The sequence below is a fragment of the Cyclopterus lumpus genome, chromosome 25 (assembly GCF_009769545.1).
Source record: "Cyclopterus lumpus isolate fCycLum1 chromosome 25, fCycLum1.pri, whole genome shotgun sequence".
In the NCBI taxonomy this organism is placed as follows: Eukaryota; Metazoa; Chordata; class Actinopteri; order Perciformes; family Cyclopteridae; genus Cyclopterus; species Cyclopterus lumpus.
In genome coordinates this window covers 8,017,566-8,042,892 of record NC_046990.1, presented here as the reverse complement: position 1 = coordinate 8,042,892, position 25,327 = coordinate 8,017,566, and the positions used below count along the sequence as shown (strand labels likewise).

At 42.5% G+C, this 25,327-nt stretch overlaps 3 protein-coding genes across 4 annotated transcripts in view; 2 read left to right on the top strand and 1 right to left on the bottom strand.

Annotated features, from left to right (window-relative positions):
* Window positions 1–5,206: 5,206 nt before the first annotated feature.
* rnf144b (ring finger protein 144B) lies at window positions 5,207–16,320 on the top strand. The gene is made up of 8 exons (XM_034528632.1): window positions 5,207–5,564; window positions 7,628–7,893; window positions 10,501–10,605; window positions 11,660–11,720; window positions 12,879–13,092; window positions 13,638–13,767; window positions 13,952–14,041; window positions 15,386–16,320. The coding sequence occupies exons 2-8, from the start codon at window positions 7,705–7,707 to the stop codon at window positions 15,560–15,562; spliced, it is 966 nt and encodes a 321-aa protein (XP_034384523.1). The 5' UTR covers window positions 5,207–5,564; window positions 7,628–7,704; the 3' UTR covers window positions 15,563–16,320.
* Window positions 16,321–16,797: 477 nt separating this feature from the next.
* Window positions 16,798–20,970, top strand: LOC117728006 (xylose isomerase-like). The gene is made up of 14 exons (XM_034528633.1): window positions 16,798–16,945; window positions 17,358–17,434; window positions 17,826–17,898; window positions 18,071–18,183; window positions 18,282–18,307; window positions 18,519–18,656; window positions 18,738–18,847; window positions 18,943–19,038; window positions 19,139–19,222; window positions 19,297–19,423; window positions 19,540–19,645; window positions 20,135–20,317; window positions 20,409–20,483; window positions 20,579–20,970. Exons 1-14 carry the CDS (start codon window positions 16,918–16,920, stop codon window positions 20,660–20,662), a joined length of 1,320 nt encoding a protein of 439 aa, XP_034384524.1. The 5' UTR covers window positions 16,798–16,917; the 3' UTR covers window positions 20,663–20,970.
* The window catches only part of nod1 (nucleotide-binding oligomerization domain containing 1), a 7,483-nt gene continuing 2,872 nt past the window's right edge, over window positions 20,717–25,327 (bottom strand). The window contains exons 5-13 of one of the 2 annotated variants that reach the window (XM_034528630.1): window positions 24,293–25,327; window positions 24,107–24,190; window positions 23,713–23,796; window positions 23,538–23,621; window positions 22,851–22,934; window positions 22,678–22,761; window positions 22,501–22,584; window positions 21,846–21,929; window positions 20,717–21,270 (exon numbers count right to left, since the gene is read on the bottom strand). The exon at window positions 24,293–25,327 is cut by the window's right edge and continues 775 nt beyond it. In XM_034528630.1, coding sequence (XP_034384521.1) covers window positions 21,198–21,270; window positions 21,846–21,929; window positions 22,501–22,584; window positions 22,678–22,761; window positions 22,851–22,934; window positions 23,538–23,621; window positions 23,713–23,796; window positions 24,107–24,190; window positions 24,293–25,327 — 1,696 coding nt within the window. In that variant the 3' untranslated portion in view covers window positions 20,717–21,197. The remainder of the gene's footprint in view (window positions 21,271–21,845; window positions 21,930–22,500; window positions 22,585–22,677; window positions 22,762–22,850; window positions 22,935–23,537; window positions 23,622–23,712; window positions 23,797–24,106; window positions 24,191–24,292) is intronic. The other variant, XM_034528631.1, reaches the window with a different exon arrangement.

Here is a 25,327-nt window from a genome sequence, read left to right as displayed (position 1 = left end):
TTACATAATAAAAAATAATTTATTGTATGAAAAATGTTTTTTTGTCAATTCAAACAAGCAGTCTTCAATTAAATAAAATAAGAAACAAATACAATAATTCAAATACAATATTTCAGGAAAACAAAAAAAATAGTAAACAGTATCCTATCATATATAAACATTTCAGCAGACATAATAAAAGCACCTTGATTCAAAGTCCTCTTTTTTTATATAATTAATGCAAGAAATCCAAATGACTTCCGGCAATCAGCACTACTAAGTAGTCTACTGTTAATGACCATGGGCCATACATTTAAACACATGTTAATGCGTGTATGATCACACTCAGTACTTGAATACAGACAATATAAAAGTTTTTTTTTTTTACTATTCTGACATTTTATGAATCAGTTAACAAGAAAACAATCTACAGATTATTAATAAATATGACTTAAAATGACATTCAGATGTGGCCCGAAAACAATTATGCCACAGGAGTAGCAAAGCCATAATATCGAGTCTATAGCCAGTGGTTTCCACACCCGTAAGAATAACATAACTGAGTCAAAGCAGAGCAGAGACTGAGAACAACAAAATAAAAGTTTTCTAGAGACTCATTCTGAGTTTGAGTTGTGAGCCTGAAGGTTTCTTCCCTTTTTTCCCTGCGTATTTTTGGGGAGTTTTTCCTGATCCGATGTGAGGTCTTGGGACAGGGATGTCGTATGTGTACAGATTGTAAAGCCCTCTGAGGCAAATTTGTAATTTACGATATTGGGCTATACAAAATAAACTGAAAACTGAAGCCTACCAAAGGCAAGTGTTGCTGGAGTGGGTGTGCGTGGGTGTGCGTGTGTCCTCTTCGTGGGGCCAGAGCTTCACACTGCCTCAGTCGAGTGGGTCTGCTCAGCGTGCATGTAGTTATTGTCTCCGATGATCACACAGTTGAGACGGGAGTTGTGGATGTTGACACTCGGACACTCGGCTGATGCAAGGGGAGGAGGAGGAGGAGGAGCAGCAGTAGGAGAAGGAGCAGCAGTAGGAGAAGGCTGTGCTGCCCCCTGCTGTCCACAGCTGCAGCTGCATCTCCCTTGATTTAAAAACATGAACAAATTAGTTGGTTTCACCTCTCATGAGTACTGTGTGATATGTAAGAATGTGCAAATAAGACAAATGCCATCGTATAGATTTCACCTCAAAGTGCTTTCAATTCCAAGGGAATGAAATAATAATAACAGGACTATTAGAAGAGGTTTGGCTGTTACCCACCCTGCATTTGGAGCTCAGATTCCCGCATTAGAGGATGACTCTCGGCCACAGCGGACGGGTAGGCGTCGTTCCCGATGACGCAGTCGATCAAGGTGGAGTTACTGATGTTCAAAATCAAAATGGTTGACGGCAAATTCTGGAGGGCCACTGTTTTTACGAGTCGGCGGTGGAAAGAAAGTGTGAAAAGGGAAGAGAATGTGAGAACGGGAAGTTGTTGTTCCAGAGTGATGTAACAGCAGAAACACGTCACCATCACAAAGTTCCTCATGGTTCCTGAATAAGTTGGAAAAAGCTTGTTTTGCATAAAAGGTTCATTTTAGTTTGTAAACGATGTCTGCATAAAGTGACCTGCATGTTTCAAGAATTCTAAGGTCTATTTGTCACATGCAGAAAACATATGTTGTAAAATGCAATGTGGCATGCACATAAAGCTGTGCTAAAAGGCTTTAAAAAAAATAAGAATAAGAAAAAAAATATTTGACCTTCAATTGTGAATAAAATGTAATAATACCAAAAATAAAAGATAAAACAAACAGATATGGTGAATAAATAAAGACCCTGGGTGTTTTATTGCAAAACAAATAACAACAAAAACAAACATGAAATGAACCAGCTTACCTTGTGTAGTTGTATCATCTGTGACCTTCTCGAACAACACAGCGTCTATGGGGCAGCAGAACAGCTGGCAGGCTGTGCTGCAGGTCTTCTGCGCCACCCTCTGCGCCACCTGGACGAAGCGCTGCATGTTGGAGGTTTTGTAACTCATCATCTAGAAGAGAGAGTCAGAAATCCCCCCTTAGCTACGTGCAAACAACAGCTCCCATGCACTTTTGGACCACCTGCTTTTTCTAGGTCACGTGCAGTTTCCCTTGCCTATGAAACTCCATTTTATTATTTTTTTTCTTCTCCGTACTGCAACAAACAATATACGGAAGTGGTATACGGTCAATGGCTGGAGACATTGACCGTATCATTGTTTTTTATCATAAAACAAAGTTAGTTATATTTTTATCTTGGGGGGGAAAAATAAAACGTGTCTCCACTTCTGGTCGCGCGCTCACGCCAGCGATTAGTTAATTCCACCTGCTAGTCTTTGGGGACTAGACTCCAATGTATCACGTTGCAGGAAGTTGTCTATTATAAATACATTAATACATTAAGTTATTCAAATGACACAACAACGAGTAAAACCTATTTCCCCCCAACAATGCAGACTACACCCATAAAACCCCGGGTAACCCCCGGGGGGGGGGGGGGAATCTTAAATAAATAAATGTCTAAATAAATAATAAAATCTTACCTGATTGAACGGCTTTCTCTCACTTATGTAAATTGCTGTCCTTAAAAGTACTCGTCGTAGTAACAGTACAATCTTTTAGGCAACTAACATCGACTGACATCCAAGATTTTCTTCAGAAAAGTCCGCACGCATGCGCACTTTTAATTTGACCCAACAGCATTACTTGGGTTCTCCCTCTGTGCTGCTGGTGCCTTCACTGTCTCTCGTATAGCACATAGTTTCGTACAATTCTAGGAACGTTAGGAATGTAGCAGAACAAGATTAATGGTACATTATATAAGATGGCACACACCTGTTTTGCCCTGAAGCATCAAGGAGAACATGATACAACAGGAGTAAGCAGGGTGAGTTTGTATCAGCAATTAAACTGTCCACAAAGCCCACTTTAGAATAATAATTAAATATTTAAAACGCTGAATACTTTTGAGGAAATATGATATGGTCAAAATTAAGCAACTGTGAGGGGGAAAAAAAGACTTAACTATCTTCTTCAAATATAAAGAGCCAGAGTTGTTTTGGATGAAATCCAAGTCAAGTCTTTTGCTAATAAAAAAGCAAATAATTCAGCTTTTTGTGCCAAGTGTGATCATAGCAGGAGTTTATGGCTCCACTTTCCCTTCTTCACAGTTGCATGGAGATAACTTGTCTTGTTGGGTCAAAACACCAGCAACATCTGCTGGGCTGTCCAATCAAAAGTGACCAAGTGTCTAAACAAGAAGTCACTTTAACACCATGAGTAACATTACTTTCAATTTAGTGTTATAGCAAGTGATACAAAGTATTCTGCCAATACTTTGTAATGTGGGTATGACTTTGTTTTATTGATATTAATTAATATAATAATGACAGGTTGCAAGACCAGCCTCTCACAAGGCCACTATACCTGGAGGCACAATCAGGTCCTCAAGAGTCTGGCTGCAGCACTTGAGACCAAGAGGAGTGCAACCAATTCATTACCTCCAAAAACAAGCAATCCCATTAAAACAACAACATTCATCCGGGAGGGACAGAAAAGGCCCAAGCATCCTCCTAGGAAGCCAGAAACTGGACACCATGGCCCGGGACTGGAAGATGCTTGTCGATATTGGCCACCTGAGATTGCTTCTACCAACCTTAGGCCAGACATGGTACTCTAGTCCCCTTCACGAAAGGCTGAGTACATCATAGAGCTCACAGTCCCGTGGGAAAACTCTGTTGAAGAGGCCTACGAGCGTAAGAAACTGCATTACACAGAGTTGGCAGCAGACGCAACTCAGCGTGGCTGGAATTCAAAAGTCTGTCCAGTTGAAGTGGGATGCAGAGGATTCGTGGCTTCTTCCACCATCAGGTTACTGAAATAACTTGGAATCCATGGACAGGCTCTGCGGCAGACCGTCAGAGCAGTTTCTCAAGCAGCTGAAAGAGGCAGCCAGTGGATCTGGATCAAACGGAAGGACCCTTGCTGGGCTATAACTTCATGACCCCCCACCCCCACCTGAGAACCCAATTCAGATCCCTCCAACTTGAGGAGGGCATATGAGGTATGCGGTCAGCTGTAGGGCTGGCTCAGGGAAGAGGACGCCCCTGCCTTGCATAGTCCCGTGGGAAATCTTAATTGGGCATGGGACACAAGCTAAGGCTTGATCACCCTTTAGCTGGCCACCTTTGTTGAGAGGAGTGTTAGTGATTAAAGGCCGAAACACTCACTGATTCGAAGGCACACTACTGAGGATGTGTCCCAAAATTGACACCTTAACCCAGTTTAAGAAATAAACCTCCCATGCCACTCTGTCAACATCACGGCAAAGCTCATGTGAGTGCATACCTTCTGTCGGCACAATGGACAGTTTTAACATCTCGTCCCGTGTTTTATGATTCTAATGAATGAACGACTGAATGAGTGTTCCAGAATATAGTATTCATGCAGTTTCTAAATAGTTTCATCATCAGCATAACATTTTGTAATTTGAAGTATATTATGTGTTTTTTTTCAGAGTTTATATTATGATTAAACAGAAATGGTATCTATCAGATATGTTGACCACGTTCTATATCTTATATCCAGGGCTGTAGCCAAGATTTTAGAAACCCTGAGGTCATGATACTTTTCAACTTAATGTGCAGATGTATTAATTCTGCACAATTATGTTGATTTTATATCCCATCATGAAAGTTGACGGTCTCCATACTGCCGGGAATGTCATTCTTATCAATAAGTCTTTATCTATGAGTTTAATATGATGCAAAATTAAATAGGATTGACAGCAAGTGTGCAAACAGAAATGCTGCTGAGGATTAAGTTGTGAATTTAGCAGAGCTGAACTTTGATGCGTGCCAACACAACAATGTTGTAACGATTCTATTAAGGCAAAATTTAGTTTAGTCTGTTATCAGAGAAGCCAAAAGTATAGTAGAAAACAACATAAATTAAATTCCGAGTTACATAATTGAAACCACAAGTAAAAGCTGTATAATTCTCCTTTAACATCCAATCAGTTGATATTTTAGAATTTAAACGACTGTATTCTTCATGGATGTATTTCATATTTAGTTATGAGTTTGACTGGTCTGGTAATAACCCTTTACTGACGGTTCCCGAACAGCTACTGTTGCGACTTATATTTTTCCGACTGCACCTGAAAGCATCGTAGAAACACTACTAGAATAACCAGCAGGAGCAGTCATGAGAGGAGCTCAGCCGAGAGCAGGCACAGCTTCCTGGATGTAAAGAAACAACACGCAGGAGCAGCAGACGCACACGCACTCTCACTCACGCGCGCGCGCACACAGATAGGAAGCTTAAACGTGTTTTTTTTTTTTGTTTTACATTAAGGCCGGTGTGTGTTTGTATGTCTGTGTTTTGTGTGTGTGACACACAGAGAGAGAGAGAGAGAGAGAGAGAGAGAGAGAGAGAGAGAGAGAGAGAGAGATAAGCGGGCGACAGTAGAAGGTTAACAGCAGACTGTATGTGGCCACAGTGAGAGCACTGCGGCTGTGGATCTGGACTCGGGCAGCTTCTCCACCTAGAGAACCTAGGCAGGTAGGTCCCCCTCCTCCTCCTCCTCCTCCTCCTCCTCCACCCTGTCTCCCCTCTGCTCATACTGGCTTACTTTGTCTGCATCGCAGCACCGAAACTGAAAACGCTTACACCTGAGGAAATATGACACCGTGAATGCGTCAGAATGTTGACCCGTGCGGCCATGCAACCCTGAGAGGGAAGACGTGTCCGATGTGGCCTGTTTGAGTACACTGTGACAGATGTGGCGTCGCATGGTTACTTTGGTCATAAACAACCCTAAACCTCAGAGGAATATGCACGGGAAGCAAGGGACATTACTTTTGGGATACCCTTTTAATGAATGTCTGCAATTCACCATTCACACCTCGCTGCTTCAAATCGACGGACAGTCAATGAAGGTTTACATGTGTCCTTCATCTCGTCATTTTCTTTATATTTATGTGTTTCAACTTTACATGCTCTTGTTTTTGACCACACCAAAAAAACATCCCACATACCGGGGGTGGGGGAGTAGGGGGAGATTGCAACTGTATAAGTGATGCCATGTATATTGTGCCACACACTTCCTACACGAGGCACGCAGGTGTGTTGAAGGGCCAATACGGATCCGAGATCCGATTCGTCTGTTTGTTCTGAGATTTAAAAAAAAAACCCCACTCAAATGGTCACCCAGGTTCTCTCAACTCCCTCTAAACTTTGAAGCCACACAATAAGCACACACTGGGTTTCCACGCAGGAGAGCTGCAGCTGCATAGAGACCGGTCGCCTCCCCCTGCAGCTGGCTCCGGTCTCGCAGCACGACACGTCGTGACTGTGCACAAATATACCACACAATCAGCCATCCGCCGGTCGGTACAACACATGATACACACAGCACTCACTGACACATGCAGGGCACACTGGTTGTGGTGGTGGCTGTATTGAGCTGCCCCCAACGTTCACCAGCCTTGATGAAATAGAGAGCACTGGGTGTCGGATGATGTGTGTTGTTTCCTGTGTTGACACCTTTTCTGTTTCCACTGTTATCCACGGGATTAAATCGCAAATCCCAGATTATGTGTTGATTATTTCTTTTTTTTTTGGTATGGTGTCTTCGGGTCCCTTTAACACCCGATTAGGCCTTTATTACCCACCACCCTCTGTCCTGCTGTATCATAAATATGCAGCTATGTCTGCTGATTTAAGAAGAACTGAATTAAATTTGGAAAACTTTTTTGTAAATTCTTAGTGCCGATTGGTCTTCTGTCTGATTAAGTGGTTGCATTTTTGTCTGTTTTTATATAGTCTTTAAAAAATTGGAGGAAGAAATAAAGAATTGCCACATCTTTTCTTGTTAATAAGATGCAGATCTATAATGGCAGTATAGAATTGTTGCTTTGCAGATTTATTTTCTTCTTTTTTGTTTTGTTGCAATTAACCTCTTTATTTCTCATGGCTGTTCACTCACGTGTTATAGAAATAATGCGGCACATTGCAGTTGGGTGCCAGTTGATCCTCGATGATCTTCTCGCCAGCACGCACACAATAGCCTCATTTTAATCTCAATCACCATGTATTTTTTTGCAATTATCAGGGTTTGGAAAAGGATTCTGGATTCCTTTAAACGTCTTGTATGTATCGATTAGTGCATATTGATGGACAAAAGGCGGGAGTCACCTATACATCACGCTTGATGCTGTAATTGAACAGATTTTGTGTATATATCGGCAATCAATTATTGCTGTCAGGATGAATGAGGTCAATGTAACAGTAGACTCAGTAAACACAGACCTTGGACTTGGGCTGTAAAAATGACACAATGAATAATCAATAAGACTGCAGTAATTACACATACTTGTGTTTTGCCTTGCGCACCGCGCAGCTATGAACAGTGACTACGGTAATTCATTTCTCAGGGAACGAGACGATGACAACACAAATCCTCAGGGGGGAAGGTGAGGTCATCGCAGGTGCAAGAGTTACCCAAGAAGAGACGACAGGCCCAGTGTTGCGTGAACTGTGTGGCAAAGAGGAAGAAGAGGGTCACACCTCTACACCGAAGAGACGGAGAGTTCAGTGTTGTTGTTTTGTGTGTTCGCTTTCAGGAACATGGAGGCCGTAGCTGTTCTCCGACACCAACAGAAGGGCTAAGAGAAGACCTGATTCCTTGCGTTGCCCTACCATGTCCAGCAGGAGTCCCACACTGATCCGGAAAAAACAGGATTCGACACCCGGGACCCCCGAGACCCCCGAGGCCAGCGCCGAACCCATCCACCCGGGGCCCGATGCCTACTGCAAGCTGTGCCTCAGCGAGCAGCAGTCGGCGGCCACCAGGGAGCTGCAGGGCTGCGACTGTGTCTTCTGCACAGCGGTAAGAAAAGACAAACACAGCCAGCACTTTGGTTCCTGGAGACAGAGGTGCCTCCAGTACATGTCTTTTAATCAAATGCGTGCTGGTTCTCTACTCCGCTCGTGCTTCCTACTTTTTAGATTTCACCAAAAAAAGTACGCCTGGTGATGGATTACTCTTTGAGCAATTTAGGCAAATCTCCAACACTTAAATCACTTGGACTGGAACACTCCCTTTTTTTTTTAAAATTCCAGCGCTGCTTCCTGTTTTAATAACCTTAAAATAGATCATGTAATGCCAAACTGGCACGTTGCAGTTTTAGAGAAATGATGCGGTTTCAACACAGCGCATGGCTTTCTCTAACATTTGCTTTTATTTGGTCGTGTAAATTCTTGTGAATGATGATCAAAAGCTGTTGGCAACTTACTGGATCTCACACATATTTCCTGGGAGCCTGTTTCAGTCTGTTATCGCTAGAATACAGAGCTGTGTCGCTCACAAAAAAAAAATCCAGATGTCTGCTGTCCCAATACGAGCCTGCCTGACATCAACACTGAGATGTTGGTCTTATGCCCTGACCAGAGAGGTTGCTATGGCAGGTGTTAATCTCTGAGGTAGCAAAGTTGTCACTGTTGCACAAGGTCACAGCGATAAAACACACACACACATACAAGACACAGTGGAGAAGAAGGAGGCAAAGGGATAAAGCTCGCTTATCAGTTGAACTCTATTTCATCAACCTGTACACAGACTATTGCTTGTGTGTTTTTTTTTTTATTATTCCAGCTCTGTATTTGGATGAACTTACATCACATGTTCATGAGAAAAGCACATGAAATGTTTGCACGTACAAATGTGTCTCAATAACACATTCCGTTCGTCTGGGATAGACTCCAAACTGTCTGCCTTTGAGCAATGTTTACGTAGTTGCCCCCATGTCATAGGAGTTCCACAAGGTTCTGTGCTTGACCAATTTTATTTACCTTATATATGCTTCCTTTGGGCAAAATTATCAGGAAACACTCCATCAACTTTCATTGTTATGCAGATGATACTCAATTATATCTATCGATCAAACCAGAGGAGACCAACCAGCTCGCTAAAATTCAAGAATGTCTTAAAGACATAAAAACATGGATGACCTGCAACTTCCTGATGTTAAACTCAGACAAAACTGAAGTTATTTTACTCGGCCCTGAACACCTCAGAGATCAATTATCTGGTGATGTGGTTTCTGTAGATGGCATTGCCCTGGCATCCAACACCACTGTAAAGAATCTCTAGTTATCTTTGACCGGGACTTGTCCTTTAACTCCCACGTGAAGCAAATCTCAAGGATTGCATTTTTTCATCCACGTAACATTTAAAAAATCAGGCACATCTTGTCCCAAAAAGATCCAGAAAAGCTGGTTCACGCGTTTGTTACTTCCAGACTAGATTACTGCAACTCCTTATTATCAGGCTGCTCTAATAAGTCTCTTAAATCCCTCCAGTTGATCCAGATTGCTGCAGCTCGTGTACTCACAAAAACTAAGAAAAGAGATCACATGACTCCTGTATTAGCTGCTCTGCATTGGCTCCCTGTAAAATCAAGAATCACATTTAAAATTCTTCTCCTCACCTACAAAGCCTTGATTGGTGATGCACCATCATATCTTAAGAAGCTTGTAGTACCATATTTCCCCACTAGAGAGCTGCGCTCACTAAATGCGGGGCTACTTGTGGTTCCTAGAGTCCTAAAAGGTAGGATGGGAGCCAGAGCCTTCAGTTATCAAGCTCCTCTTTTATGGAACCAGCTTCCACTTTCAGTCCGGGAGGCAGACACAGTCTCCTCATTCAAGAATAGACTTAAGACTTTCCTGTTTGATAGTGCTTATAGTTAGGGCTGAATCAGGTTTGCCCTGGTCGAGCCCCTTGATATGCTGCTATAGGCTTATAGGCTGCTGGGGGATGTTTTAGGATACACTGATTACCTATCTCATCTTCTCTCTCTCCTTATGGATGAATTTACATCTCTCCATTGCACCTTATTAACTCTGCTTCCCCCCCGGAGTCGTTGTGACTTCACGTCTCATAGGGTCCATTGGACCTGGAGGTGTCTGATGCCTGATGAGCCGGCCTCCCACCTTGGCCCTGCTGATGCGCCCCCCCCTCCTCTCTACCTCCTTCTGTTTCATGGATTGGAGTTCCATTCATACATTGTCATATTCATGTAATGTGTTTATGTAACTTTGTAAATGCTGTTCATTCTGTACACATGACATCTATTGCTTCCGTCCATCCGGGGAGAGGGATCCTCCTCTGTTGCTCTCCTGAAGGTTTCTTCCCTTTTTTCCCTGTGAAAGGTTATTTTGGGGGAGTTTTTCCTGATCCGATGTGAGGTCCTGGGACAGGGATGACGTATGTGTACAGATTGTAAAGCCCTCTGAGGCAAATTTGTAATTTGTGATATTGGGCTATACAAAATAAACTGAAATTGAATTGAATTGAAAGCTGAGGCAACATATGACGCCCATAACAAACTCATGTTGGTGTGGCATGTTTGTACAACAGCTCACTTCCCCTCTGCTTTCTTTGCTCATTGGATTTGCCATGTCACCAATTCTGTCGGGTTTTCTCTCTCTCCAGTGTTTGGAGCAGTATGTTCAGCTGGCCATCATGGAGGGTGGGGGGGCACCCATCACCTGCCCAGATATGGCCTGCCTAAAAACCGGAGTGCTATTCGACTCTGAGGTATGTCCTGCTTAAGGCCCAATCGTATGAGTGAAAACAATTTTGATCACAGAAACACTTCCTGAAAAAAACAACTGTATTTTGGGAAGATACATTAGAATTTCTTTCTAATAAATGGGCTTACATTTTTTTGGTGCCGCAAGAAAACGTCTCAGAAAATATAAAATTGGATTTTCCCCCTTGTGTTTTTTAAATTGTGCAGGCTGGATTACTGAGATTAAATGTTGTGAAAATGCAGTGGACGCAGCCTTAATGACATTTCTGAGCAAATTATTTTTTTCAGTGTGAGGAGCTGAGAATGAGAGCTTACAGAAAGTGAAACTTAATGAGCACATCGGAGATACCAGCCAGTCAGTAAACATGTCAGGGAAGAAGTTTACACTGCTGATTCACAAGAAAATGGAAATTCTGCTCCTCAGTTCCTCATTTGCAATGTTTTCCTACAACTGAATTCTTTATGATAAAAATATATGCCTGGCAACGTGGACGCTGACGATCTTAACGCCGCTCCGTCTGGGACTGTTTTTTTGTTTTATTCTACCTTATTTACAATTTAACATTCATTTAAATATTTTTTTATTTTATTTAAGCGTCTTTGTGTGTTTTGAAAAGCGCTATATAAATTTGATGTATTATTATTATTATTATTATGATAAAAAGCTCATTGGGCCAATTGGCATATCGTACTGTAAAATAATGTTGGTTTAAACAACTAATTGCAAACCTTTGCAAACATCTGTCTTGCTGATAAGACACAGCTTTTACTATGGCATAAGAATGGCACTGTAATTGTTGCTTTGCAGCTTTTTTCCATGTACAAAATGTTACATCAACCTCTTTTTTAGTGGCTATTACTGAAGTGTGATCCAGCTATTTTGTGTGGTTGCCGAGAAGATCATCCAGGATCAACTGGATGATCTTCTCGGCAATCACACAAAATAGCCTAATTTTAAATCTCAATCATGTACTAAAAAAGATTCAGAATTTCCTCATGCACACAATTTATTCAAAGTCTCAAGAGTGACCCCACAACGTCTCCTCTCTGTGATTGCAGATCGCTAGCTTGGCCCCAGAAGACCAGCTGGAGCTGTACCAACGTCTGAAGTTCGAGCGAGGTAGTTTATTGTCGCGTTAGCGTGCCGATCACCGGTGACAGGCCTCGGGCTATTTCAGGTCTCACTCTGCTGGTGTGTCATTACCTGAGCAGCACCGCAGAGTGCTGGGCTTCTCATACCGGGGTTAACGTGGGGCCTCCTGCTGTTTCGTCTCTTCTACTGTGGTGCAGTTTTACCCCGGAGGTTATTGACACTGTGGCTTTAATACCTTCGGTTAAAACAAACATTACCAGCAGGGAATTCAATAACAAATTCAGCAAGAGGTCCGTGTTACCATGGTACCCAGTAACTTTATCCTTCTGTAAGGATTCACAATGAAAGTATGAGTTGATGAGGGGATCAGACCATGAAAGCTCCAGTTTTTTGTTATGGTTGTAAAACCTGCCAGATTTATTATTTGTAAGCATTCCTTCGGTCCCCGTAAGCTGCTTAGAGAGTTGTTGTCCTTTATAGATAACCTATTAGAAATGTCAACAATGGATTAATTAGATGTTTTTGGCCATGTGTCGGCCCACCACTTTGGTCCAGGCTTCAATATCTTTATTAGATATTGGACATATTGCCATATGGTACATTCATGTCCCCCTCAGGATGAATTGTAATAACTTTGGTTGGATTCTCTGACCTTTCGTCGAGAACTGATGGTGACTTCATACATGTGGAAAACTAATGACGTCACCATCAGCCTCAGCTGTGCTTGTTTAGTACACATTTGCAAATGTCAGTATACTAACATGCTAAATTAGGATGGTGACCAGTGTTGAAGTATATTATTTTGGGGCGGCAGGTTGTTTTCATTGTCATATCTGTTGACTTGACTTTCTCGTCGCAGTTCAAGGTATTCGGTTTATCTGTTTATTTGCTATAAAACAGAAAACAACAACAAATGCTCACATATGAGAAGCTGGTGTTTTCTGTTTTTAATTCATTTCAGTTGATAGAGTATTTGAGTAATTGACTAATTGTTTCAGCACTTTTGTTTCTTCCAGATCAAAAGTATTACTGTCTGTACTGACAGTACTGATAGTATTGCCAGCATGCCATTAATTAGGATTTAGAGAATAGCTTAACATGTGTTTATTTGTGTTCTTAGCATCTACATCTGCTTGACATCTGCTTCAGAAATGCACAACCGCATCCCATCTTTGCTTTCTGCAGGAGTGAAGCTGGACCCCAGTAAAGCCTGGTGCCCGGTGCTTGAATGCCAGGCGATGTGCAGTGTGCAGCTGAGCACTGAGGGCCAGCCCAACGCCGTGCCCTGCCTGACCTGTCACGCCATCTTCTGCTCTGGGTGCAGAGGGCCATGGCAGGACGGCCACACCTGCCCGGAGCACCAGCCCATGATGGCGCCTTCGCCCTCTCGTGAAAGCAGGTCAGTGAGTCAGTTGGACTTTGAAAATTATGCTCTGCTAAAAGCAGGATTATTCTATTTCATCTTATTCAAATGTTATTGTGGCAGGATATTTTTATTGAATGGATTATAAAGTGATGCCTGGTTCCTCATCTCCCAGCAGAGGCCTTGACCTGAATATACAACAAACATTAATCCAGGATGCTATTAGTATTTCTCAGCAGTGCCCTCTGTGTAGTCCCCGTTGTACAGCTACATGCCGCTCCGCCACACTGACTGATGTCATTGGGGAGTCACTGACTTATATTGGAACTCCATTGTCACTGTGCCAAAGGGAGGAGGAGGGTGGGTACCGAGCCAGGCAGCTCACCGTACAGAAGGAGCCTGTGCACTGCAGTGAAGCAGTGGTGTCTGCAGTGTGCTGTGGAGGAGGGTGCAGGCATGAGCAGGAATAAAGGGAGATCAACTTAAAGTTTTGACTCTTTGCCGCTGTTAAATAAAGAATTCCCGCGTAGCCTCATACTCCACCGTGCCCCAGCTGACTGCATGTCTGTGTGCTCCAACAGCGACTCTGACATGCCCATCAAGCAGTGCCCGATGTGTGGTATCTACATCGAGAGGAACCAGGGCTGTGCACAGATGCTGTGCAAGAGCTGCAAACACACCTTCTGCTGGTACTGTCTGCATAATCTGGATGTGAGTCTCCCCTGTTACATACACTGGATGAAAAGTATCTACATTACCTAGCCACATGCTTTTTACAGCTAAGCTCAGAATCTCTCAGCTCCTGCACCATTATCATTACTTTGTGTTCAAATATCCTTGATGATTGCTGGATGGCAGATTTCTCCCCTTCACGTGTGTGTTATTGTTATTGCAGGGGGATATCTTCCTCAGGCATTATGACAGGGGTCCGTGCAGAAACAAGCTGGGACACTCCAGGGCCTCGGTGATGTGGAACAGAACGCAGGTGAGGTCGCTCACCAGACAGCAGCTGACGCTGTCGTTGTCTGAATGGATTAGGCTGCATGGCCAATCATCCGCGTGTGGTCAATTATTGCGTGCGTGAGTTTGATTAAGTAAAACTGTGCCATCACTCTACCGGGATCGGACGTAAAGATTTTGGACTCCATCCCAGCTGCACTGTTTTGCTGTCAAATCAATGAGTCACTGTCTGCGGTGAGGACGTTGAAGGAACCAACGCAGGACAGTAAAGCTTCCATGCTGCCACTTTTTTGGCACTGACTTAATGGAATATTTAAGTTTATATACGTGCATATCTCAACACTCAACTTCCCCTTTAACGATCCATAAAGTCTTGTTAGCTCCGTTTTAGTGGTTTGTATTTTTACGCCAGTGTACCCAAATAGTCCTGTGTCATACATTAAGCTGAAGTAATCTCAGCGCTGATCTAAAGTTCATGCCCTTTCATGACATTGTTCATTCAACAAAAAACAGTACACTGTGTACAGCATTTGTATCGCACAGGTTTTCATTTGAAATGATGTGACCTATGAATTTGCTGACACTCACTAATATGCATTATATGGACAGAAGTATGTGGAAACCAGCACCATGGCTTAAATAGGCTTCCAGAAGAGCACTCTCAGCCACAGCAGCATTAGTGAGGTCAGACTGATGTTGGGCAATAAGGCCTGAGCCAGGAATGGAACTGGAACAGGCGGCATACCAGTTCATCCCAAAGGTGTTGGATGGGGGTTAGGTCCGTGCTTTGTGCTGGTCCACATGGGAAAACCATGTTGTTGTGCTCAGGGACATTTTCATGTTGAAGGAGGAAAGGGCTCCATACTGTGCTCACAATACTGGAAATACACTATTGTGTAAGGAATCACTATAAGATTTCCTTTACTTAAAACTGAGGAGCATAGTCCAAATAATAAAACGCATCCTTTGACGAAACATACACAAAAGCATGTGGACAGGGGTGTCAAATTAAAAGAATTCATTGTCAAATGGAGATTAATATCCTGTTTTGGTCTCCACCATCTCCTGAGGGAAATATTTGTTTCTTTAGCTGCTTTCAAGTGCTTACTTGTCTATTAACTGTTTGGTTTCACGAATAACAGCCGCCTGCAGCTTGAAACAAGATGGATGAACCAAAACCGTAAAGTTGGAGGCTGTAAAATCAAAGCAATGGGCTAAAAGATGCCAAAACTGAATTGAACTGCAAATATAATTGATAATTCTTCACCCAGAACAACCCCCTTTTCACATCACACACAATCACCAAATCCTTTGTTGACATAAAATATTGATCCGTGCAGCTCAAGGATGTCTCTGTGCTGTCCTTCAGGTGGTGGGTATCCTGGTTGGGGTTAGCATCATCGTGCTGGTGACGTCTCCGCTCCTTTTGCTGGCCTCGCCGTGCATCCTGTGCTGCGTCTGCAAGCCCTGCAGCGGGAAGAAGAAGAAGAAGAGGACGAAGATCAGGATGACAAAGAAGGACCAGCCAGACTCCTCCACGTCATAGCAGCTTTCTCATCAGCCCAACCCAGGATGGAGTACTTTTTCACGACTCGACAGACTGGAAGCCTCAGAAATATTGTTGAGCTCAAAAGGACCTGCACCTCGAAGATTTACAAGAGTAAGAGAATGAATGTAACTCACCCAGTCGTTTTCAGATGGACAGACAGACAGGCAGTAAGGAGACAACGACGGCTGTGAGACAGGACAGGGCGTCTGTTCTCTAACACACACACGCACACACAGTTCAAAGTGCAATGCCGCCCTCATGTGCCGAACGTCATGATGCCAAACCAGAAGTGTTAGGTGCTCAAGTGCCTCACTCTACAGTGCCTGGTGCTTGTTTGTATTTGTTTTGCCTTCCATTCTATCTTTATCTTATGCAAACATGTTAGCATTACTAAAATGGATAGGGTTTATGGATCCCTTAAAACAATGCAAAGCATTCTTTTATAATGGGAGAAGGCAAACGGTGGTGTGTGTGTGCACCGATATGAAATATGATTGGGCTCCAATGGTGAACAGAGACTTTTTTCTTCTAGCAAACGTTTGTTGCGTCCACCTCTGGCATACGCTCCAGACCAAAGGCTTCTAAAGGGTAATGTGTACTTTTCTATGGTGTGTTAATGTGTATTTATGGGTTACGTGTGTATGGTATCCTGTTATCATTTCTACATTTCTGTTGATGTTTCTGCATCAGATATTTTATAAAAGCGCCATTGTAATTGAAATAAACACACTGCATTGAACGTGCATCAGAGGGTATAGTGTTTGCGGGAGACATTGTCATTTCATGGCACAGAGTTCATGTGAGGAGAGTACACGGTAGTAATTTAGCATAATGTATTATGTATGATGAAAATGTGTCTAATTAAGGATACTTTTATAGATACTAACAGTAAGTAACCGACTAAGTAACTCAAATGGAATTTTAAGTTTGTTTTTGCAAAATAATTGAAAATATATAAATCATTATCAAGGATATCTTTTCTATTACAATACACAAAGGTAGGGGGGAAGAGGTATGCAAAAGTAATACGTTTATTTCATTACAAAATTCCATATTTTAGGATATTTGTCTAACTGTGTGTGCACTTTAAAATACCAACAACAACACTAATAATAAATAATGAAAATAATAATAGTGTGGTGATTAGGAAACAATGGATTATATTAAGGACACAATATATAAATATATATGTGTGTGTAAAATGTGCATTCGGCCATCGACCAGAGTCGCGTTTAAAAGGTGCTTTAGCGACACCCTGTGTTCAAACAGGGAACTGCGCTCTATGTCTGGAAGGAAGGACGTGGACAAACTTGCAGTCTGCTTGCAGGAACCGTAACAGTTGTGATCCAGAAATGGCAGCGCAGGAGGAAGTCTTCGTGGGTAAATCACATTATTTCCAGTTCCGTTTGCTGTGTGTTGTGGACATAAAGTATCCGGAGGGTTGCACTGCAGCGGCTCGCGAACAACGAGGCCCTTGTTGTGCTAAAGTGCACATCATGGAGAGTTTGCCCAAACAAAACCACCACGCGTGAGCAGAGGACACTGGGACCAGTATGCTGCTGCATGCATTCGAGGAATTTCTAATATTTTTATTTATATTTATTATAATATGATATATTATATTTTAAATAGGTGTCCTGCAATCGGGAATGTGTGACTACATATTGTTTAATACATCTAGAATGCTGTATTACAGTGTGGTATACGTGCTCTCATGTCCATGTCACTTTAATGGCACGTGTTCCTCATGTCACATGACTAAAAGAGATCAAACCATTTATGGTGCACACAGGGATTCCCAAGATCCCATACTCACCCAATGCTGGGCCTGGAGATGTCATGTGCTTCAAACACTACAATGCTGAGGAGGTTCGTGTAACACACACACACACACACACACACACACACACACACACACACACACACACACACACCGATGTTTTCATATTGGGTGTTTAGACTCCTAACTAACTTAATGTAATATCTTTGAGCGTAGGTGATGTAGTTTGGGATATATGTGGTGATGGATTTGACGTGTGTTTAGGAAAAATATATTTGATACTCAAATATGTGTACTTTGTCTAAACTTTATTTTCTTTTATTATGTTTTTTGTTGTCTGATTTCATTCTGACCTGATAAATATCCAAGTAGGATCGAAACTTGATCATTTAATAGAATGTTTTCTTGTGTGTGTGTGCGTGTTTACAGAGTTAGTGTTATCTGAGGCTGCTGGTCTGAGATCAGTGTTCGTCTGTGCAGGTGCTGATGGGGAGAAAGATGGAGGATTGGCTGAGGTTCTCAGTCTGCTACTGGCACTCCTTCTGTGGCACTGGTACTGTAGTACTGGTCCAACACTCATATCGTCATCAGTCCTCAAACAGTCTGTGTGAATAGGCTTTTGCAAATGCACATGAACGCTGTCATGCTATTGTCTTCTAGGCCATTATAGTTTCTGTCTTTTTGAGCCCAACAAATGCTCTATTCTTTCTTTCTTCTGTTATTAGGAGCTGATCCTTTTGGGTCTCCGACCCTCCACCGGCCCTGGAACATAGGAACTCCTATGGAATCCGCCAAGAAGCGACTCCGGGCCGCTTTTGAGTTTTTCGCCAAGCTCGGGGTGAGAGGGGAAACACCTCACTTTTACAATAACAGTTACACAAAGTTGATTATGCTGCGTGTTCCCCTGTGACCTCTGCTTCTTCTTTTTTCCCCCAGGTGAAATACTACACATTTCACGACAGGTAGTTGACCATTTCATTGTTTTTGTTAGGGTTTGTTATTTCTATTTATTATCTGGGCTTGCAGCATCAAACTACCTGTATTTTACACGTTTGTGAATAGTGGTTTAAGTAGATTGTTAGATTACCTCCTCCGTGCAAATAGCTGCAATTAATTGTACTTAATATTATTTAAAAGTAGTGAAATCTTATATCCATCCTCTGTTTTCTACAGAGATATGGCTCCTGAGGGCTCCACCCTGGAGGAGTCCAACAGGAATCTGGATGAAATAACAGACCTGGCTCTCCAGCTGCAGAGCCAGACTGGAATCAAGGTGCTGTGGATCACCTGCAACCTCTTTGCCCACCCACGGTCAGTGTTTTATTCAGACAAAATCCTTAGGTTATTTCACAGTAAATTGAATGTTTATTTTTAATGTTATCCACGTGACAGGTACATGAACGGTGCAGCCACCAACCCGGACTGTCATGTTCTGGCCTACGCTGGCGCTCAGCTTAAGAAGGGGCTTGATACCGCCAAGAAGCTGTGTGCAGACAATTTTGGTACGAGTGACTTATTGGTGCCACACGTGTCTAAAATATCTACATGTTCAGCAGTGTGGCCGCATCACTGTGTCTGTATATATTTGTTTCCTCAGTGTTTTGGGGAGGAAGGGAAGGTTTCCTCTCCGTCCACAACACAGACGTTGCAGCGGAACTGAAGCACATGGCCAACTTCTTCAAGATGGCCGTCCGTAAGTGTGCTCGTGAACACAGGATTAATTCCAAAACAGAGTTTTTAGTCGGGTCACACTTTCTTTTTTTAAAATTTCATTTGTGTGTATTTGTCATTAGAGTACAAAGAGAAGATTGGGTTAAAATGTCAGTTTCTTATCGAACCCAAGCCTAAGGAGCCCTGCAAACACCAGTATGACTATGGTAAGACGAGACAGAAATACTCTGTAGTCTTAACAGTCCCGAGGATGCTTTTTATACGTCACTCTCGTCCTTAGATGCTATGAGCGTCATCGCATTCCTCAAGCATTACGGTCTGGAGAGTCACTTTAAGTTGAACATTGAGCCCAACCACACCACCCTGGCAGGACACTCGTATGAACACGACGTCGTCATGGCGTCTGCGTGAGACCTTATGAATCATATCTAAGCACACATCTTAAGTCACAATTTTTGGCACATCCATAGCATCTTTTTAAGGTTATGACCATTTTACATTCTGTATCGTCCTGTTGGGACAGGTTTGGCATGCTGGGTTCAGTGGACTCAAACACTGGCTCTCCGGACCTTGGGTGGGACACAGATGAGTTCCCCATGGACATCAGGAACACCACCTTGGTCATGAAGGTGAACTTATTTCTTAAATTAGTGGCAGCGTTTATTGCCAACTAGGTGATATTGTCCAAACACTATACATTTTTTTTTGTAATGAAACCAACAACTTCGCTATTTACTGAATTCTATTTTCTAATTTTTTCTTGAGCAGTCTTAGTGTTATTTTCATTTCAAAACTTCAAATACTTTAATACAGTATTGAAATGAAAATGGCATAAACACTGTACGACTGCTCAAGCCAAACGTGGATTATGTTCTAACAAATCCCCAAATAAGAAAACATTTTAGCTGAAAACAGCAGTGAACAAGGCTAATGAGGTCATTTATGGCTGGAAAACCCCAAAATATAAATAGATTAATATAGAAAATATTGATTTGTGCTTCTTTAAAGTTCATATAAATGTGTATTGCACCGTCTGTAGTGATACAGGAACCTAGTCTACTTCTTCTAATTTGTGATTTTGGGCTATACAAAATAAAGTGAATTGAATTCTTCTTCAGGTCATCATTGAACAAGGTGGTCTGCAGCCAGGAGGCCTGAACTTTGATGCAAAGGTGCGCAGGGAGTCCACAGACCTGGAGGACCTGTTCATCGCTCACATCGGAGCCATGGACACCTTTGCCAGAGGACTCAGAAATGCTGTTCGCATGATTGAGGACGGGCTCATTGCTGGTATGGTGAAGGTATGTCTGCAGCTAGAGGGAAATCACTGCTAAATAGGCTTTATATTTTCAGGTACAGTAGTACTGGTATCTGTGTGTGTGATTCAAACAGGAGCGGTACTCAAGTTTCAGTCATGGCATTGGACAGCGAGTGGAGGATGGTGCTGCCTCCCTGGAGGACATGGAGGTGAGACTATTGGAGACGTGTACTCTTTAGAAATATGCAGTTAGTGAGATGACGGTCTCAAATATATGAGGTTGTGCGTTTTTTTGTTTTCTCAGGCCTTCATCAAGCAGAACGGTGAGCCGAATGTAACATCGGGCAAGCAAGAAAAATATGCATCCATCTTTAATCGCTACATATAATAAAAGCATCGCCCTCTTCACATGATATTTGGCCTTTGAGTGTCAAACAGGAAGTTAGAAAGGTAGAGCACTTTTATTAAACCCACTGGGATTAAAAATGGTATTTATTACAGTTGTTTCACTAACTTAAAACAATTAAAATACTAAACGCTTCAGGTAGAGAGCTGACATGAAATATTCTTGACCGATCTGTGAATGATGTGTGTGATACTGGGAGGCTATATTTGTATTAGTTTATGACTACTGATGATTTTCACATAGCAGGTGAAGTCTTTTCCTTGTAACTATTGAATAAATGATCATAAATATCCAGGCATTCTGTTTTTTGTTTTTCTTACACAGAAGGCTTTTCCCTCTTGTTCATGTGTATTTCTGTCACATATTTGGTTTAGATTTCTCCAGTAAACATCTTCTACATTAACATGAAACGGACTGTTTTGCTTAGAATAAAAAAAGTTTCATCAGCAATGAACGATATGCGTATACAGTATCGGTTTGCTGACACTGCATGCAAGGCGGGCATTATTTAGCCCAGTCAGTGGAACAGCAGCCTCTTCTCTTCCACAAACTGCCTCTCTTCCTCCTCAGAGAGCTGGTTTCCTTTCACACTGTAAGAACACGACCAGAGACCATCAGACATTCATGCTTTCAAGACATGGAAATGGCTCCGTTGACACCGTCGAAGGGTCCGTCACCCTAAATAATTTCTACTACTCCAGTGATTACCTGATGTTCAATGAACATGAAGCATGCACGTTTTCACAATGCACCACCATAATCACAATAGCACATGAAATATGCAATTCCAACCCAAATTTTCATGTCATATTTGAATTTACTCTACTTTACATTTACTTAAACATGAAGGGCTGTCTAAAAAAAAAAAAGTGTTGCCATACTCGATAGCAGAAGCGGTTGTTGCGGTTTCAACAAAATATCTCGTTAAAAAAATAACATAATTGAAGATGTATATTAAACCTGTAAAAAGTTGAGCTGCAGATTTAGCTATAATTCAGAAGTCCAAGCCTATTTTTTTCCTTCTGCAATCTTTTTTTGGGGATGAAATTACATGTTACCACAGATAGAATGCAACAAAACAGCAACTGTGTGAAAACAGTTGGTTGAAGCATTTAAAGAAAAAAAAAAACGCCTGAAAGTCACTGAAATGATACTTGATTCTCACCATATCTCTTTGAGGGCTGTGTTGTGGGTTAGGGCCGTAGCGAGGTGTTTCATCCCATCCACGGTGAACTGGTTGTTGATTAACCTGCAGACAGATACACAAAGCTAGTCAATGTCTGACCATGGTATTCAACAGTGGGTCTCATTTATAACGGTTGAGAGGCATCTCACATTTAAATTTCACTTTATATCAAATGTTATTTTGCACCATTACATTCTCTTCATCATAAACATTCAAACCAGGAAGGTTATTTGTGCTAGTGAGCCATAACTATAAGCACATTTACTGCAGCAATGTGTGTAAGATAATGTCAAATAGTGTGAAAGAACGGACCGTCAATAGTCTCAATAAACGTCTAATATCGCCAAGAATGGTTTTAGATTTCATATCATTTTTGTTGGTGCAATTGCTGCAGTGAACTCAACTTTATTGATTTTAATTTAAAGTTTATTCGATAGAGACAGACACAAAGTAAAAAAACAGCTATCCGATGTGTATATAAGGTTTTATCGATCAGAAATTCTTCGGGCAGAGGTTCATTACCCAATTTGTACGTAGAAAGAATATTTAGTGTGAATCCTACATATCGTATAAAATGACACCTTCACATCACGTGAGTAAATACAGAGCGTGTTTGTGTGTGTGTTTTCTTTACCAGAGGTGGCTTAAACCCGTGTTCGCTTGGACCAACTCGGCAAAGTGTGGCGCTGCATCGTCAGTCAATCCATTCTGCACCAACCTACAACAGCACAGACACACACACACACACTTCAATACAGGGTCTGTTAGAATTGCCCAAAATCACTGAGCTCCAACTGGGTGACCTGCCTACCAGAATATCCTGAGGACGCTGTTCTCCTTCAGTGCTTCTGCCAGGCGCTGCCCACCTTTCGATGTAATGCCATTGGCTGAGAGACTAGAACACGGGAATGACGCACGATTCAAATCAATGATTTTTTAAAATCAGCAGGTGAGTATTGTCTTTGTAGGCAGCTGCCTTCTCACCTGAGGTTGGTAAGTCTCGGGTGGTGCCTCAGAGCGTCCGCAAATGCTCCCGCTCCGTCATCGCCGATGCTGTTCCCCCACATTCTGCAAACAGAAATATCCAAACCGTCATCGGGCGCCGCCAGAAAGCATACAAACACAGTAAGAGAAAATGTATTCGACGTGTTTTCATGCTTTAAAAATTTTTTTTAGGGGGATCAATTATTTATAAGTATGTTTTCTTTGGTGTTTAATCACTAGGAAATAAGAATTGTGTTTTCTTTACCTTAATATGAGCCCTTTTTATATCTACAAAAAGGAGCATGTCCTCTTGACGGAGCTGATTGACACGTTTCTACACATACCAGAACGGACAAACCAAACGCTGGCTCTAGTAACTGTTTGTAACTGTAAATGTTTTAGGGTTTGGCCACTGTAGTTCTCCGAAACCCTCGACACGCGGGTTTCAGTTGATCGCAATCTGCAATCTCGCCGCTAGATGGCGTCGAATGCTACACGCTGCACCTCTTAATGTCACATTTTGAAAATGCACACAGACATCAAGATTTAAGTTATAAACGACTCCTCTCTGCTTAAATTTAAACTGTTTTTAGATAACATGTTGAACATATTGTGTTACTTGAGTCTTTCATGAGCACAGCGAGGTGAGAACATCCTGCATTGAGTGATCTAGCCGTGGAGTCTTACCCCACATCAAATATAGAAGCGCTCCTCTGAATTGCGCCGGCCAAATGCCTCCCACCAACACTCGTGATCTTGTTTTTCCCAATCCTAAGGACAAAGTAATGACAACAATATAGGGAACATAAGACACTATTATTATAGTATTTAAACTTTATATTGGTGCAGGTTAGAAACATACTTGACAACTCGCAGCTTTGGGCATTCCTCAATAATCTGAGCAACTAGCTTGGCTCCAGCATCTGTGATGTAATTGTTGTAAAGTCTGAGGACAAAAAAAACTAATTAAGGTTGAAGATTCTTTTTGACTTTTAGAATAACAAAGCAGACTTGTACTTATGGAGTACTGACACTTGTTTATTGAATCTGTATCGAGAGTGGATTAATAATCTCAACCTCGAACAACTAACCTAGAACAGTAAAACTCAGATTTTGCATCGATGCATCAGTATAACATATAATGATGTAGTAAAGGTTATTTTGCTTTTAAGAATACATGCTTTGCCACCTAACACAATATATTTAGATTGTTATTTTGGCTCTTTCATCTTGGAGCAAATGCCACATTTACTCACCCTAAGACCTCCACAACTTTGTGCTTACACAGCTCTTCTGCAAGAACCTCGATGCTGCTGTCAGACAGGTGATTGACACACAATCTGAAGAAAAGCAGCTGAATTAGTGTGTACATCATAAAATTAGTCTGAATAGGAATCAATGGATGATTTGACGCTGGTTAAAACGTGTGTACGTTGGTTTACCTCACTACTGTCATCTTACTGAAGGAGGGCCTCAGCTGCTTCACCCCATAGTCACTGATGTTGTTGTTGTCCATGTCGAGGCCCAGGAGCTTCCGACGGTGCTGCAGTACAAAGTTCAGGGCGGTGCAGTCGCCTGAGAACACATTGCAGTAACCCAGCTTGATGAAGCCGGCTGTGATGCCTTTTGCCGTCATCAGAGCGATGTCTTTGCTCCCCGTCTCGAAGATGCACCTCAGCATCCACAGGAAGTTGGGCAAAACGTGAACTTTCCTGCCCTCTTCACTGTCGTAGTGGGGTAAGCCAATGAGGTGTGACTTTACACTGGTGGAGAGGTAGGATTTCAGCAAGGTCCGTTTCTTCTTTAATAACACCGGGGACACCAGGTGCTCCATCAGGCCAGCGTTGGCCTTGGACAGCAGGCCACACAAGAACAGATTAGTGAACTGGAGGTGTTCATTAGTTTCAAATGGCGTCTTCTCGTTGGACTTTGAGGAGCCACAGATGCAGAAGCCGAAAGGCCGACAGGCGGGTTCACTTTTCCTGCTGCACTCCGTGAAGAACTTGAGGATGGAGCCGGCAGCAGCCTGCTCGTCTAACACTAGAGCAAAGGCCGCCAAGAAAGACTGGAGGATGATATGGAGGAGTTCAAATGTAGCAGGGCTCCCGCTGGCATCATACTCACTGACAGGTCTGAGAAAGCCCATGGTCAGGTCCTCCTCTGCCAGTCCACACTCAGTGATCTCCTCTTGACTGTAAATGAAGCGGCCTCTCTCCATACCCTGAAGGGCCAGTTTGGCAAATGCCGCGAGAGGCCTGAGCCCCGCTTTGAAGGTCTCGGAGACACACCGAGTGGTTTTCTTCAGCAGAGACGGTGCAGGTGAGCCTGCACGGCTGAGGAGCACCTCAGACAGCAACAGGAAGATGTCCGTGAAGGTGATGCAGGTCTCAGGCAGATGAAAGCTATCGTGCATGGTGTGCAGGTGCCTAAAGCTCTTCAGCACGATCCAGCAGAACAGTGGGGTGGAGCAGAGGCCA

Coding starts and splice junctions, on each gene's coding strand:
- rnf144b (XM_034528632.1), top strand. CDS start 7,705: ATGTCCAGCAGGAGTCCCACACTGATCCGGAAAAAACAGGATTCGACA. Junction 10,606..11,659: donor GAGTGCTATTCGACTCTGAG/GTATGTCCTGCT, acceptor CTGTGATTGCAG/ATCGCTAGCTTGGCCCCAGA. Junction 14,042..15,385: donor TGATGTGGAACAGAACGCAG/GTGAGGTCGCTC, acceptor GCTGTCCTTCAG/GTGGTGGGTATCCTGGTTGG.
- LOC117728006 (XM_034528633.1), top strand. CDS start 16,918: ATGGCAGCGCAGGAGGAAGTCTTCGTGG. Junction 18,308..18,518: donor TACTACACATTTCACGACAG/GTAGTTGACCAT, acceptor TGTTTTCTACAG/AGATATGGCTCCTGAGGGCT. Junction 20,484..20,578: donor CCTCCCTGGAGGACATGGAG/GTGAGACTATTG, acceptor TTGTTTTCTCAG/GCCTTCATCAAGCAGAACGG.